The sequence below is a fragment of the Poecilia mexicana genome, unplaced genomic scaffold (genome assembly GCF_051168715.1).
Source record: "Poecilia mexicana isolate PSO_F unplaced genomic scaffold, ASM5116871v1 scaffold_14, whole genome shotgun sequence".
Classification (NCBI taxonomy): Eukaryota; Metazoa; Chordata; class Actinopteri; order Cyprinodontiformes; family Poeciliidae; genus Poecilia; species Poecilia mexicana.
The window spans coordinates 23,596,694-23,612,333 of record NW_028263383.1 but is presented as its reverse complement, the minus strand read 5'-3'; the positions used below and the strand labels follow the sequence as shown (position 1 = coordinate 23,612,333).

General features: G+C 42.8%; 1 protein-coding gene and 1 pseudogene across 2 annotated transcripts in view; both read left to right on the top strand.

Annotated features, from left to right (window-relative positions):
- trim37 (tripartite motif containing 37) overlaps window positions 1–15,640 on the top strand; it is a 60,030-nt gene that overhangs the window by 39,217 nt on the left and 5,173 nt on the right. For both annotated transcript variants that reach the window (XM_088012375.1, XM_088012376.1), the window contains exons 20-24: window positions 5,017–5,325; window positions 6,454–6,606; window positions 10,502–10,703; window positions 10,790–10,881; window positions 15,338–15,448. In XM_088012375.1, the coding sequence (XP_087868501.1) occupies window positions 5,017–5,325; window positions 6,454–6,606; window positions 10,502–10,703; window positions 10,790–10,881; window positions 15,338–15,448 (867 nt within the window). The remainder of the gene's footprint in view (window positions 1–5,016; window positions 5,326–6,453; window positions 6,607–10,501; window positions 10,704–10,789; window positions 10,882–15,337; window positions 15,449–15,640) is intronic.
- LOC148155557 (uncharacterized) lies at window positions 2,800–4,142 on the top strand (annotated as a pseudogene).

The following is a 15,640-nucleotide window of genomic DNA, read 5'->3' as shown; positions in this document are numbered from 1 at the left end:
TGATGGGCACCAGATCTTCGAGGGATGCCTGGGTCCCCAGCACGCCGACGTCACCCTGACGCCTCAGCCCTCTTGCCGCTCCTGTATTCTCCTCCCGCTGGAAGAGAGGAGCCGGAGCTAGCCTTTTCTAGGCTGGCGCTAGGCGGGGCGCCGGGCCCACAGAGTCCGGTCATTGCTCGTGAGAGATGCTAGCTATGCTGAGCGTTTATCGGATAATCCCACTGACGGCGACAAGGACGACAGCAGGACCAGCTGCGGTTCGGATGTTGCTTCCCAGCTGAGAAGCACTGCGGTGGAAGAGAGGCGGCTAAGCGGATACTCAGTCAAGCCCGGGCTCCGTATGTCCAACTCAACCCCGCTTCGAGCTGTGGACTCGCTCCTCCTCGCGCTACCTAGCTTGATTGAGGGGCCGGCTAGTGCTAAGGGGCTTCCCGTCCCCCAACCTCCTCCACCACGTTCAAATGACCTGGCGGGACAGTTTAGCTCCGCCCTGAGTCGCCGACGGGACCCCATCTGGCCTCAGTTCCCAGTCATAATGGCTTACATAACTGAGGCAGCGGATGAGCCTGTGAAGCTGAGGGCACCTGTCTCTACTTATGTGCCTATCAGGGTGGAAGGGTTAATTGAGCGGAGTTTTCCCTCTGTTACCCCTCTGGATTCAGGCCTTGCTGACGTGTTTGGGGCCAGGACGTCAGGATTAGTCCAGTGTCCTGCACCCCTTCTATGCGCAAATCTGTGCGATCAGCTGATTACCAGTTTCTCTGACCGGGCCCTCCAGTGCCCTCCACAGTTGCTGCAGCCTCTTCCAGTTCCGCTCCGCCATCCTCCTCCACCTCTCTGCAGTTCTTCCCGGTGCGACAGCCAGTGACCCAGCGTCTTCCCAGAGGACGTCAGCCCGAACCATCCGGACCGGCCAGCCGCAGGGACCACGGTGAAGGCAAGCTAGGAAATGGCTAGCTGAGAGGAATGTGTGTGATAATGTGAAATGTTTTGAAATAAAACACAAACATATCGCTGTGAGCAAAATCCCTGCAGGTTCCAGCTCTGTCAGATCAGCTGATCTCACAGCAGCTTCCTCCCACACATTCCCCACACACAGCGAGCCGGCGGCCTCTAAACAGCTGTTTAGGAGGCACCGCAGCTCCGCGGTTTCTACACAGAATTTTTCTGTCTCAGTGGATAAGTCTGCCTCTTCTGAGCAGTCTGAATCTGAGAGCGCGTTTTGTGAACAGTCAAAGCCTACTGTATTTCCGGCTGCAGCTTCACACTCATCTCACTTTGTGAGTGGTGACTGTTTGTCAGATGACAGCAGTGGTCCGCGCCGAAATGGCGTCTTAAGCACCCTGACTCCCCTTCAGGAAGCACGCAGGTTCGCCCTTGGCCTGAAATGAACGCGGCCGCGTCATGCGGCATGGAGGCTAACAACCAGCCCTTTCTGACCCCATGAGTCCCCCGGAGAATCTCTGAGGCAGGGGACGGCGGTAGGGGCTCTGACTTGGCTGGAGTTCATGCGAACCACAGCACCTCATATGAATGCACGCCCACTTTCAGAACATCATACAGAGTGGCGGCGCGCATGTCCCCTGGACAGGTGGATGGATCGGCTAATCAGCAGGGGTTACATGCTGCAGTTTGGAGGCAGGCCTCCGCCTTTCAAGGGGATTGTGGAGAGGCTTCTCCCACCGCCGGTGAGGAATGCCGCTCTCATGTCAGAGCTGCAAGAACTGGTGGCGAAAGGTGCTATCTCCACAGTTCCCCAGGTAGAAGAAAATGTTGAGTTTTATTCCCGCTATTTTCTGGTCCCCAAAAACAGGAGGAGTGAGACCTCCTGTTGGAAATTCTCTATTTGTCCCTGTTCAACATTTCGATTGTGAAGAGGTCATTCCACATGCTGACAATCAGACAGGTGCTGGAAAATGTTCACCAGGACGACCGGTTCACCTCCATAGATTTTAAAGACGCATACTTCCACGTCTCCATCATTACTGAAACACCGGAAGTATCTGCGTTTCTCCTTCCAGGGGCCCAGTATCAGTGCAACTGTCTGCCCTTCGATTATTCTCTCGTGCCGCGCACGTTTTCCAAATGTGTGGAAGCAGCGCTGCAGCCACTGCACATGGCAGGGATGAGAGTCCTCTTCTATCTGGACGACCTGCTTTTACTGGCTCGGTCCAGAGAGGAACACATCACATCTGCTGAGTCTGGGATTTTCCATCAACTGGGAAAAGAGTTTGGCTTTTTCGTCCCAGATGATCATTTATCTGGGAGTGGAGCTGAACTCAGTTATGATAAGAGCCCCATTAGCATAGCCGAGAATCGAGGCTCTGTCAGTGCAGCTCTGCCTTGTTAGGCCTCGCAACGTAGTGGCAGCTCTGTCAGTCACGCGGCTGCTGGGGATGATGTCAACATTTCACGTGGTGATTCCACTGGGTTTGTTACACATGAGACGCCTTCAGAGATGGTTCGCTCACCTGTGCATAGATCCTGTGCGCAAGAAGAGGCACGTGATCTCTGTTCCTCCTTCAGTGGGAGCCAATCCCATTCACTGGGGGAGCCCCAGCATTCTGGCAGAGGGAGTTCCCCTCAGCAGACCCATGTCACACCTATCAGTGTTCACAGACGCACCCCTGTTGGGATGGGGAGGAACGTGTCTGTCTCAGGTGGTTGGAGCACAGTGGCCAGACGACATGACTCTTCATATAAACGTGCTGGAGATCCTCATGGTGCTGAAGGTGACTCAGCACTTTTCTCCTCTGCTGAAGGAGTTCTCATCCACATGGTCAACAGAGTGGTGGCAGACTACGTAAATCGCCAGGGAGGCATGCGCTCTGCTCTGCTGTTAAACATCGCCAGACAGCTGCTGTGCTGGGCGCATGTAAACCTGCTCCCGATCAAACTGGTGTACATCCCCACCGCAGGCCCAGCAGTATTGAGGGACATTGCCCGCCCTCATGGCAACAAACCAGCATAACGCAAAGAAATTTGCACAGTTTTTCCCCCAACTAACTGACTGAGTTGAGTAAAGCTGTTGGATGCAGGTGATGAAGCTGCCATGGAGAGAGGATGCGCTCTCCCAGGCTGGGGCAGAGATCAGGAGCCACTCAGAAATAGGGCAGCGTCTCTGGGTCTGGCGGCTGAATGGGAGCACCTAGAGAGGCTCGGTCTCCCTCAGAATGTGGTGCGCACCATTCAGGACGCACAAGCCGCTTCTACCACAGCGTTATATGCTTCGAAGTGGTCAGCCTTTCAACGCTGGTGGACGGGAGAGAGCATGGATCCCATTTCATGTCCTTTAGGCTGAGTGCTGTCATTTCTCCAGCAGCTGATGGACAGAAACTTAGCTTTCTGCACCATTAAAACGTATACTGCAGCTATTTCCGCCATGAGGGTTTTGGTGACAGAACGGTTTTCAACCACCAGCTGATGAAGCGGTTTCTGAGAGGTGTGCTCAGAAGCAGACAGGTGTCGCGCCCACTTGCTCCTCCATGGGATTTGACCCTGGCCCTGCACGCTCTGGTTGAAGCTCCATTTGAGCCTTTAGCCCAGGCTCCTCTTAAGTTCATGTCTTTTAAAACTCCAATGCTGTTGGCCCTTATGTCTGCAAAGAGAGTGAGCGATTTTCCCGCTCTCTGTGTTGCTCCTTCTAATACGAGCCGACGGCAGCTCACCCTGCTTTTACTCCTCAAAGCATCACAAGCTCGTTGAGATCAAGGGAGATATCTTTTGAGGGTTCTTATCCCTCTCCTCATAAATCTGAGACAGAAGCTGCTTCTCATCTTCTCTGCCCTGTGCGCGCGCTCTCTTGTTATGTGGCGCTCACGTCTGCACTGCATTGCTCTCAGTGTCTGTTCATACATTACAGAGATAACTCAGTCCTCTGTCTGCCCAGCGTCTTTCTCACTGGTTGTGTAAGGCCATCTCGCAGGCTTACACTTCTTCTGGATTGGATCCTCCAGAGAATCTTGAGAGCTCACTCCACCAGAGGGATTTCATCCTCCGCAGCTCTGCGTGGAGGAATGTCTGTGGAGGACATTTGCACGGCAGCTTCCTGGTCATCTCCGTGCTCATTTATTCGGTTTTACCTGTGTGATGTTTCCACGTTCTCTATGACCCTTTCTGTCCTCAGAGTTCTGACAGAATAATTATTTTTTGTCATGTTTATTTTCAAAGCATTTGTGAACAACATGGTTGTCCAAAGTGCTGCATAATAAGTTACCTGTTCTGTTCATCGTTACATTGTTACAGTTCGTAACGTTTGTTGTTCCTGTTCACAGCAGCAGGTCTGTTTGTCTCAACCTTTCTGACCAGAGACTATTCTCCTCTCTGGTCTTCTGCTGTATGGGAGGCCAGGAGTGCGTAATTACACACTCTAGGCTGAGACTGTTTTTGTTATATGCAAGCAGATGCTTCATGGTGGTAGTCTGGATGGACCCAGTGAGGCATAGACTACATCGTGCTTCGCCGTTAACCCACTAGTGATAGCCTTAAAGGGCTGCGCCTATACTCATAGAATCTGGGGTTACAATATGTAACCAACAATTCTTTTAATGATCCTAAATAAATCCCTGAGATAAAATATGGAAATAAGCAGACCATGAATTTTCACAACTTCTGAGCAAAACTACAACCTCATTAGGGCTGGATGATAAAAGAGTTTCATATCGGTCGATATTGATAATTATTGATTTTTTTTGTTTTCAATATCTAAAATACTGTCAAACTATATATCTATTTTTAAGCAGTTATGAGGTAGGGTAGTAAAACCTAAACTGCTGCTGTGCAAGTTACTCAACAGGTTGTTATTAGGTAGCCAAAGTTGTGGGGAACTTGAAACTGCTGGTAACCCAGCAGGTTGTTACTAGGTAACCAAAGAGCAAGTGAGTTAGTCGATGTCACCAACCACAAGAGGTTAAGCGGCTAAAGCCTTTCCTCTCCCTACATCTCACGGAATACCATGTGGTTGTGGAATATTCTGTACATTGGATTCCTTTTTGTTTTTGTTCTGGTTTTCTGCAGCCCACGCTCACTCCAGAAAAGAGCGGGAGCGGCGACCGCAGGTGGTGCGGCGATCAGCTCCGGACTCAGGAGTCTTGATCCGCCTCAAGGCGCAGATGGCGGAGGTCCGCAGCAAGATGGCCGACGTCAAGAGTCAAGTTCTGGAAACGCGTGAGTCTGGGGAGCCAAGACCCGGCCCATCTGGTGGCTTCGGCATGGAGGAGGCTTTGGCTCATTCTGCCAGTCCAGAGCTGCCAGCTTGCCACAAGGGCGACGCTCTGGAGCAGGTGGGGCAAGCAGCTGCGACCCGGTCCAAGGCCTGCCGACCCAGTAAGGACTCTGTCAAAAAAAAAACTAATCATCTGCTTTTGTTTGTTTAAAGTAGGAAAACAGTTTACCAGCAAAATGCACTGATGCAGAGGCAGAGTTTAAGGCTGGAAGTAAATATTAATGCAGCTCTTTGAGAGCTGTTGTCATCACGAACTACATCTTGTTTTACACTTATGTAAGCAGTTATCGTTCCCTGCTGCTCCTCCAAACATCCGGAATCATCTTTACTATAAAGTGTTGCAAAAAAGCATTCTTTAGACCTGGAGCAGGAATATTTGACTCGTATTAGACAAATGTCCAAAGCAACAATCCTTCATTCAGTTGTCTGTCTGTAGAGCATCCACCTACCTATTCATCCATTTGTTATCTTCACATGTTATAAAGTTGTTACATTCTGCAGATTTTTCATTTAACCACTAAGCCTTTTTTGTACAAAATTAGAAATGCACTAAATACAAATAATCAAATAAATTCATTTTTAAATAAGAAAATAATCATTTTATTCCCTAAAAAAGCAACAACACAGCACTCCTTTAGTTTACATATTATCATTTGTAGCAAATAATGCATCTGCAGCTAGAAGATATTTCTAACATCAGTATATGAAAGCTTAAGCCTTTCTGCTGGACTTAACATCAATACGGTGTTGGGCTGATCTGTCGATAATTTTTTAATTTAACCACTTCATATGTAGACAGCAGAATGTGCTTAATAGATCTTTTTTTACAGCACTTGAACCAAGTGAAGCTAAACCTTTGCCTTTTGTGTTCTAGGCAGAACATGTTTACAATTTTTTTTATCTTAAATGCAAAATCTGTATATTTTTTGTACCGTTTTATGAGGTAATTGCCTTTTTTGAGTCTGTATACTCTAGCTAACAATTTATTGATTACCAAATGTTGACAATTATTTAAATAATCAGTTAATAGTTACTAATCATGATTAATCCGTTTCAGCCCTAGAAATACTATAGCAAAAGAAGAGAAGAAACTCTTGTGTTTTGACCTTAATTAATGGATCATGAAATCAAACCTGTTTGTATAATTAAATCATGATAAAGCTGGTATTGTATTGTATTAAAACGTGACATTATCCCTAGATTGTTCCAGCGTGTTTTTCTGTCTGCAGCCAGGAAGTCTCTGTCTCCCGTTCTGGACAGCAGCGGAGAGTCTCTGCTTGTGAAAAGGAGGAGTTCCGAAGACTTGAAGGACGACCTCAGAGGAGCAGAGTCCGCTGCAGAGCTCAGCCTGCATCCTACAGATGGGACAGGAGGTGGAGAGGGTTAGTACAGCTTTTTCAAGTTCTTTTCAAACCCAATAAAGTTTATTGGATAATTAGAATTAGGGGCAGCAGAGAAAAGCTGCAACTGTACTTCATTCTTACAACAGCAGCCAGTGCAGTGAGAGTTTAAACATTTCTTAATTCAGATAAACTGCTGTTTAGCTTTAAATTATTCTCCACAATGTTCTGAGGCATTATGGAGAACATCTTGTTTTTAAAGCCTGGTTCTATGTGACTTATTGTTCTACTTGACTTATAAGTATTTCTTCAGTGTAGCTCTAAAACCATCCACTCTGTTCTCTGTGCTGTTGGAGTATGACTGAAAATAGTCGCTGATTCTTGAGTGGCTCAACTGTTTTAAACTTTCGTTGTTTTGGCACAATGCAGTGCTTGTCTCTTTACATTCTTACTTTCTGCACAGCATTGTGTGTACATATTTTTTCTTTTACAAACATTGATTTTTATTGGTTTCTATGGAGCCCTCCAGGGGACATGGGGAAAAATTTAGCTTTTGTGTTCCCTCACAATATGCTTACTGCAATATTTGCTGGTCTGCTTTGTATACAGTCACAAATGTCAATTTAAAATTTCAAATGTATGCACATTTAAAGAACCTCAGTGTTTATTCTTAACTCTTTGGTGCAAAAAACTGATTGAAAATTGATTGAGTCCGTTTGAGTAAGGTTGCAACGGAACTGCACATGAAAACATCCCTTTAAACCATTGAGACTACCAATACAAAAGAGACACAATCAAAACTAGCAGAAGACGCATTACCCCGCGATAATAACCCAGAAATAGTCCAGAAAGTTTGGATGTATTTTTTCTTCTTTCCTACGTACGGAAATCTTCTGGTTTATATCTTAGGTTTGTGGTGCATTTCTTTCCTAAAGAAAAAGATTAAAAAAAAAAACTTCTGATATTTCACAACGAGATGGTAAGATACATGGAAAAACCTCACAAAAGCCTTATATAATAGCAGAAAGTATGATGGCCACTGTAAGAAAGGTTTGTAGTATTCAATTATGACGCATGAACTAATCAGTACAGTATTGCGAGAGAACACAAAACCGTTTGCAAGATAATGCAAAAGAAAAAAAAAATGTCAATATCCCCTAGGGGGCTCCGTAGGTTTCAACTTCAGATTTGCTAAATTGTCAGATTTATTTAGATGGATTCAGTTATTAGTTATTTTTTCTTTTTTATGAGAATTATTTACACCAAAAATAGAAACAACAAATTTGTCCACAATAAATAAAAACACAACTGTCTCTTGAAAAGCACGAAACTTAACAAAAGTTTCATGCCGTCTCTCAATATTTATTAAATAATTAATCCAAATCAGACTTTCCTTCTTATTTTAGTTCAATATTTTAAATAACTAAACAACAAATATTGGAAATCTTTATGCTTGTCACAATAACAGATTTTGCTGGACAATAAATTGTTCCAGAAGTTATTGCAATAAATGATAATATTGTTTTGAGACCATTTTTAAGTAATGTAATGGAAAAATAATAATGCAAGAACACATTGTAAAGGATCGGTAAACTTTACATTCTAATGAACATTTAACACTGGACCTGGAAAACATTTTAAATATCCAAGATAAACAAAACAACAAATAAAATTAATTTTGAAGTATTTGTAAACAAAATTGTCCTTCAAACAAAGGGCCGAAGACCGAACTCTTTTATCATCCAGATATTGTTAGAAAGAGAGAAAAACAAGATAAATGATAAATCATACCAATGGAAATTATTGAGTTTGTTTTAATGTATCATGCAGTTAATTGATTTATAGATTATTGTGACAATAATCTTGTGATTACAAGATATTAAGAAACCTTAATATTTCTGTAGATATTCAATACGTGTACAAGGTGTCCATACATCTAGGGCTGTCGTAAACGAATATTTTAGTAATCGAGTAATCTATCGATTATTCTTACGATTAATCGTGTAATCGGATAAAAAAAAATTATAAAATGAAATATTGGTAAATCTGGCATAATACCGGTGTTACTATCAGATATCAATCAGTCCAATTTTTCATATTTGAGCATCCCTAACAGTTGCTTTTTTGTAGTTTAGAAAACTAACCTGTAACAATAATAGCTCACTTTCTAAGTTAACCAGAAGAAAAGTTATAGAAAAATCTGAAATTATATTGAATTTAATAACAAAGAGGCAGGCTCAGAAATATGCTTATAAAAAATGTCTACAATCCAGCTTTTAGTTTATGTATTCATCTTCAGTGAGTTTAATAGATTAATTAAACTCACCTTGCCACCTAACCTGTCACGCTTTGGGTTTGAAAATACGGGAAATGCCGCCTGGAGTGGGAGGAGAGGGCGAATGAACGAACATGGGGTGGAGGGGAGGAAATAGACCAGCGGACTGACGAACCGTTAGACCGGGGGACGAACACGGGGGGAAGCAATACGGGATATTTACGACACCTTCACTGGTCACACTCAGAAACTCATCTACCAGCCATGTACGATGCGCTCCGCCACCCGTTTCTTCAGACCGGGATATGAAATTTATTGTGCGGTTCGTCGGTAAAGCTACATTTACACGGTAAGCATCAGCTACTCAGCCGCCCGCCCTGTTCAGGCTATCCGCTCACCTCAGCGCTCTTCCCGCTGTTCGCTTTCAACCAGCAGCCCCGGAGGAGAAATGCTGCCGTACTCCAGGCATTCCCCAGTCATTTTAAGGATGCTTATTGGTTCCCCAAAAACGATAAAAAGTCGGGCATTATCATCAATCAATAAAATCCCCACGGGCCAATCTTGAAGATTGGACTTTATGCCGCTGAGACTTAGCTTTTGTCAACAACTCAGAGGCGGAAGTGAGAGCTCCGCGCAACGCAAATGAAGTCCCGGCCGGAACACGGTGCGCTAACTAATAAAACATAAATTAACGAAGCTTCGAGGCAGGTAAATTTTCCTCGAGGAATTTTAGTAATCGAGGTACTCGAATCATTCGAGGAATCGTTTCAGCCCTACATACATCCTTAAAAAGTCTTAAGTTAAGGTATTTAAAATGGAAGTCTTAAAATGTCTTAAACTGTTTTTTTTTTTTTTTTTTTTTTTAAGTAAGTTTGCCTGTAGTATGTTTATCTCAGCTGTTAAATTTAGTCTCGACAGGACAATTCAATCATACAATGGCATATCAGGGACATTGTACATAGAAGAAAAGGGAGTAAATTTCCACCTAAAATTTTTTAGATTAAACTCAGAAATTTTCTAGGAAAAAAATGTAATTTGCTTAGTTTCAAAAGTTAAACAATTTAACTTTTGTAAATGAGCTGTCAGAATAATGAGTCACATTTTATGGGCAGTACATTGTTACTTAGCAGCCCAAGCAGAGCTCCCGCATCTTTGATCAGCTTGTTTTACCGCTGCATGTGCTGGAAAATGGCTGCTGGAAATGTGTTTTGTTGTTCACTTACCATTAAGAAGCCACTTGCAGCATTCTTTTTGCTTGTGCTGGAGGCTCTTCTAATGCTTTTCAAAGATGTGTGTATAAGTGCATCTGTTAGCATCCATTTTCATGTAAAAGTGTTTGGAAAACAGCTCAAAATAGCAGATCTCAGCAGACTAACATCTAATCTGAGAATTATGTGCAAAACATGTAATGAACCTGTATCACCCATAGACCCATCTTAAACTGTTCAAGAATGAATAATAGGTTACCTTTAAATCTGACTTCAGACCTCCTCTAACAGAGCAAAGCATGCTTTCTTTTTCTGAATGCTGGACTTGTTTAGCTTAATTTACTCCCGCTACATTTTAATTGCTTATTGATGTTGCCAAACCTTTGATTTGTTCATCATGTTGTGTATTTTAAAAAATAAACTGGAACTGGATTTCCGTCCTGATCTGTTCCAGGAGAGCTCCAGTCTGAAGCCACCAGTGGATCCCTTGTGTCTCTGAGCTCCTCCTTGTCGGATCATGCCTCCACCAGCACCAAGCAAAAGTGCTCAGCAGAGAAACAGCTGTACGGCGCGTCGGGGTCAAGAGACGAGATCTTCTCCCTGGGAGGACCGAGCTACATAACTGCCAGCAAGGCCTGCAGCGGCAGGACTCTGGGGTGCCAGTCACACTCTCCTCCTGCTGCAGTAAACAACATCGCCTCTCTAAATCATCAAATAATTCTTTCATTTCCTTCTGCTGCAGGGCCACTATGTTGGAGTGTGAGCCGGAAAGCTCGAGAAACTCCCATCAGTCCCTACTGGAGGGAATTTCTGCACCAGCGCAGACAAGTGAGGGTGGGTTCAGCAGATCTATGTAGCATTAGCTGCTAAATACAGCTGGTCAGCGGTTTAGAGCTGTTTTGCTAAATATACTTGGAAATGTTGGGAGTGAAATGAACAAAAATCTTTAATAAGCCTTTTGTATAGGGCTGGACAATAAATCAAGAACAATATATATCGTTCTTGATATATATTGACACATAGTATGAATAAGTAAATTGTCTGATAGAATATTCAGTGTTCAATATATATGGAATATTCACTGAACCAGTGTTGTAGTACTCGAGAACGGTCTTGGTCTCGATACCGGTCTCGAGACCATTTATTGATGGTCTCGTCTCGGACTCGACCGCATTTGGTCTCGGTCTCGGACGCTGAGGACTCGGCATTTTATTTCAAGACCAGTCAAGACCGCAACTGTTAAAATATAACTAAGCATACAGCACACTATCTAGTTTATTTGTTAACATCTTTGTTTTCAGTGGATGCAAAACGCACCGATTAAAATCCAAGCAATAACGTGACTTGCCAAATACGTGTTTCTGTTTCTCTCCCCTCCCTCTCCCCACCTTTTACTCGCACGCGGCGCTCTGAGACAGGTGCAGTGGTTTCCTCTCAGCGGCATAAGATGTTTAATCGTCAGTAATATAATAGCGCTGCATAAATCATAAGAAATCCGATGGCCACAGCTAACTCAACATCGCTTCGCTTTCACAGACGGTGGGGACAACGTCTTACTTTTTTCGTCACTTAGAAAAGTAGCTCAAAGAAAGGTAAGCTCCATTAACGTGATGTTAATGGAGCTAACATCACGTGTCGCTGTACAGCAAAGCTAGCTGTACAGAGACACATAAGCATTGTGATGAAAAAAGTTGTCACTCACTGCGCTGAATTATTGTGTGGAGATGTTGACTGACTTGTCACATATATGGGACAACGCTGTGTCCAAAAGTCTGCAATATAGTGATGTGACATTCAGGAACAGTACGATTCATCTGCTAGTCTCTTTACTTATTAGATAGGACTGGAGTGTCACTGAGAGTCGTTCTATGGACTCTTAGCACCTCAGCTTCCGCGTTTGGGGAAAAGCGGCTCGATTGTTTCCGATCTATTGAAAATGGCCTTTTTCAATAGGTGCTTTCAGGGCTTGGCCAAGGTTTGTACATCGATCTGAAGCCCCAACAAGTCAGCTGGAGAAAAGTTTTAAGATGTATGCCTCGTTACACATTTACTGACACGAAGGTGAGTTTTACTTAAACTTTGTGGCTAACATTAACCTCAGCTTATGCTAGTAGGCAATATTCTCGGACATTGTTCTTGTAAAAATGTGCTATTTAAGTATCTAAACATTCTAATGGACAATGTTTTTACTGTGTGTTTATTGTCGTTAGTGTCAGACTAAAGGGGTCCGGTTACGGTTCGGGCTTTTTACTTCCGAAGCACGACGAAGCACAACAAGCCTCATAGCTTAACAGTAGCACAGCTCTGGTGTCAGAGATCTGGTTCAGCTGTTCAGGTTCAAAGTTGCTGCTTTTAGAAAAATATGACCTTGTTGCTTCATGTCTCTGTGTTATTTCATTTTATTACCTTTGCATGTTTCTTGTGAAGAGCTCAGATAGGACGGTGTTTACAGCAGTATGTACAGGCGGATCAGTTGCTTGGCTGTCTGGCTCTGGTCTGCTCTCTCGTTCCCATATACTCGCTTTTTCAGGCTGAATACAGAAGTGATTCCATGGAAATAACTCAGGGAGGCTCCTTTATTTACCATCCGTATCCCTGGTATTTTTAGGCTGATCCGGAGTGAAGTGAAGGCTGCAAACTTTGTGTTGTGCAGCGTTAGCTTTAACTGGTAGTGACAAATATTTACAAGCCACCATCTTCTTAATTCAGGATCGCTTGGAAATTAATGAAAACTTAAAAGCTCATTATATTAGGAAGACAACAACGTTCATAGTATTGCGTTTTTTGCATCTGAAATACGACTTAGTCTTTTCTACCAGTCATGGTAACTCAAAGCGGAAACAAGTGAGCCGCATTAGCTCCTGGAGATGTAACGTCAACACCGTAGGTGCAAAGAGCCCATTAGATTACCATACGTTGTCAGAATAGCATACATGCAGTGAGTACCATGCCTGCGCATTAAGAAGTCCGACAGTCAGAGGAGTTGTCAGTTCACCATACACAACAAGTTATGATGAAAATAAGTCATTAAATTGTTTTCCATGATAACTATATAGATATACATGCATTGTTTTTTCAAATTGTATTTAAAGCAGGGTCTGGCTGCAGCTGGGAGTCAGCTACAACACACGCCCGTGTAAAACTCATTAACCTACTTAACCGCTAAGTCAAGATGCCATACAACTGTTAATAAAGTGTATAATGATCTACGTCATGATTCTATGTTGCTAATTAAATAAAATTATATAGTAAAGACGTGTCTGACAGATATAGCCATGAGTTTGTGCTAAGCGTATGACAATCTGACAGCATATGCTGACCTGACAGAACATTCTTCTTTGTTCTTGTAATCCCCTGCGTACACTGCAGCAGCTATCATTATTTTATTTAATTATGTACATTGATATTTTTTAATTAACAAATACATAAAACACAAGAACGAAAGAGCACACAGAGCATGCACATTGCTCTTTGATTGTTTTCGGTCAAAGTGGCAGCTGTAATGGTAGTCTGCAATGGTGTCAGACTATCTGGCTTCATGTAGTGGGAGAGAGGGTGAGAACAGTCACGGTGAGCGTCTTGTGATTGGTTACTTCTTGCTTGTTGCTACTTGGTCAGTGTTCATAGTTGAGCGTTATTTACTATCAGGGCATTGCCTCAATTGCTATGTTTAATGGTGCAGACAGTGGTGGTTTCTGACATGAGCAACATGGACAAACGCCCAGAGCGTTATCTTTTTAAGGATGGCACGAGACCACCGCGGATTGTAGCACAAGATGGAAGCAAAATTATTAATGATCACATTTTATAGTATCATGTAGCGTGGGGCGCTGGTCTTGGTCTTGACTCGGTCTCGACTTCCCTCGGTCTTGGTCTTGTCTCGGTCACGATACGCTCTGGTCTTGGTCTTGTCTTGGTCTCGGGTTAGGTGGTCTTGACCACAACACTGCACTGAACTCTGATCCAGAACAGCACAGCACTCTGGAAGATGTAGGGAGAGGAAAGATTTTAACCACTCAACCTCTGACAGCCTGCGAAGCAGGACTGGTGGCATCGACTAGATCATTTTGGTTTCCTAGCAACTCTCACTCTTTGGTTTCCTGGCGACTCTCACTCTTTGATTGCCTAGCAACAACTTGTTGTCATTCCATTTAATTTCCATTTGCATGATTGTTTAATTTTTCTGTTCTGACTTTGTACCAAATGCTGGATGACAAAGGGTTTTAGTCTGGCACATTGGGGTCGCAGGGGTTAAGCACAACCCACATATGGAGGCCTTAGTCCTCAATGCAGCTGTTGCAGGTTCGATTTCCGGCCTTGGCAACCCTTGCTGCATGTCTTCCCCCTTCTCTCATTACCCACCTTCCTGTCAAATAAAGGCCACTAGAGCCAAAAAAATCTTTAAAAAAAAAAAAAAAAAAAAATAGTCTGGCACATTGGTGTCAGCTAGACCCTTATTTGAAGGACAGTTTTTTTGAAGAGAGGACATTATTAATTTTATTTGTCATTTCAGTTGTTTTGTTTATTTTTTTTTTAGATATTCAAAATGTCCACTGTTAAATATTCATTAGAAATTAAATTTTATTCATATTTGAGACATTGTACTTGCAGTATTATGCAATTTCCGTTATGTTACTTTAAAATGGTCTCAAAAATATTATCGTTTATCGCAATAGCTAGACAATTTATTGTCTAGCAAAATGTTATCGAGCAAGTCCTACTTGTGAGTGAAATTAACAAAAATCTTTAATAAGCTTGTTGTAATAACATAATTAATTAAAACAAGCTTGACTATTTCCATTTACATGATTTATTGGTCTTGTCTTTTCTCTTTTTCTGGATGACAGAAGTCTTCAGTTCGTTGCATTGGTTTCAACTAGCCCTAATTTTGAAGGACAGTTTTATTTACAGAGACTTCAGCATCCATTTTTATATGTTGCTTTGGTTGTTTTATTTATTTATTTTGAATATTTAAAGCTGCACTATGTAACTTTTTTTAAACCACGGGCTTAGCCTGAAATTTTGAACAAGCCCCGCCCCTTTGCCCTCGTTTATTGCAATAGCTTCTGGGACAACATATTGTCCAACAAAATTTATTAAAGTGACAGGGCTAATTCTTAATGTGAAATTACATGTTTATTTAGCATTGATGGGTTATTTCCCAAAGGGGCAATGCCAATATTAAAAGACAGACTTTCTGTAACTCAGCAGTTGGTTTTGGCTGAGAGGGTAAAAAAAAATTTACATTTTCAATTTTTTTAATTAAAATGTCAAAATGTGTTGTTTGTAGATCAGTCGTCATCTGTGTTGGTAGCAGCAACCAGCAGTGACAGCGACACCGAGGACGAGGCTCTGCAGAGCAGCAAGTCCCGATATGACAACCACACTTCTCCCTGTACAGGTGACTCACATCATCCATGAAAAACATGAAAAATCACACATCAAAACTTCTGTTTTCATCAGTTACAAGTTTAGACAGATTACTCTGGGCTGGAGATGTAAAATGATTTAGAAAAAAGTAATGAAACCATCTATTTCTTGGTAATAAGAATTTGTGGCCTTCTTTTGACCGCTCAAAAGTAAAGAAAAAAAA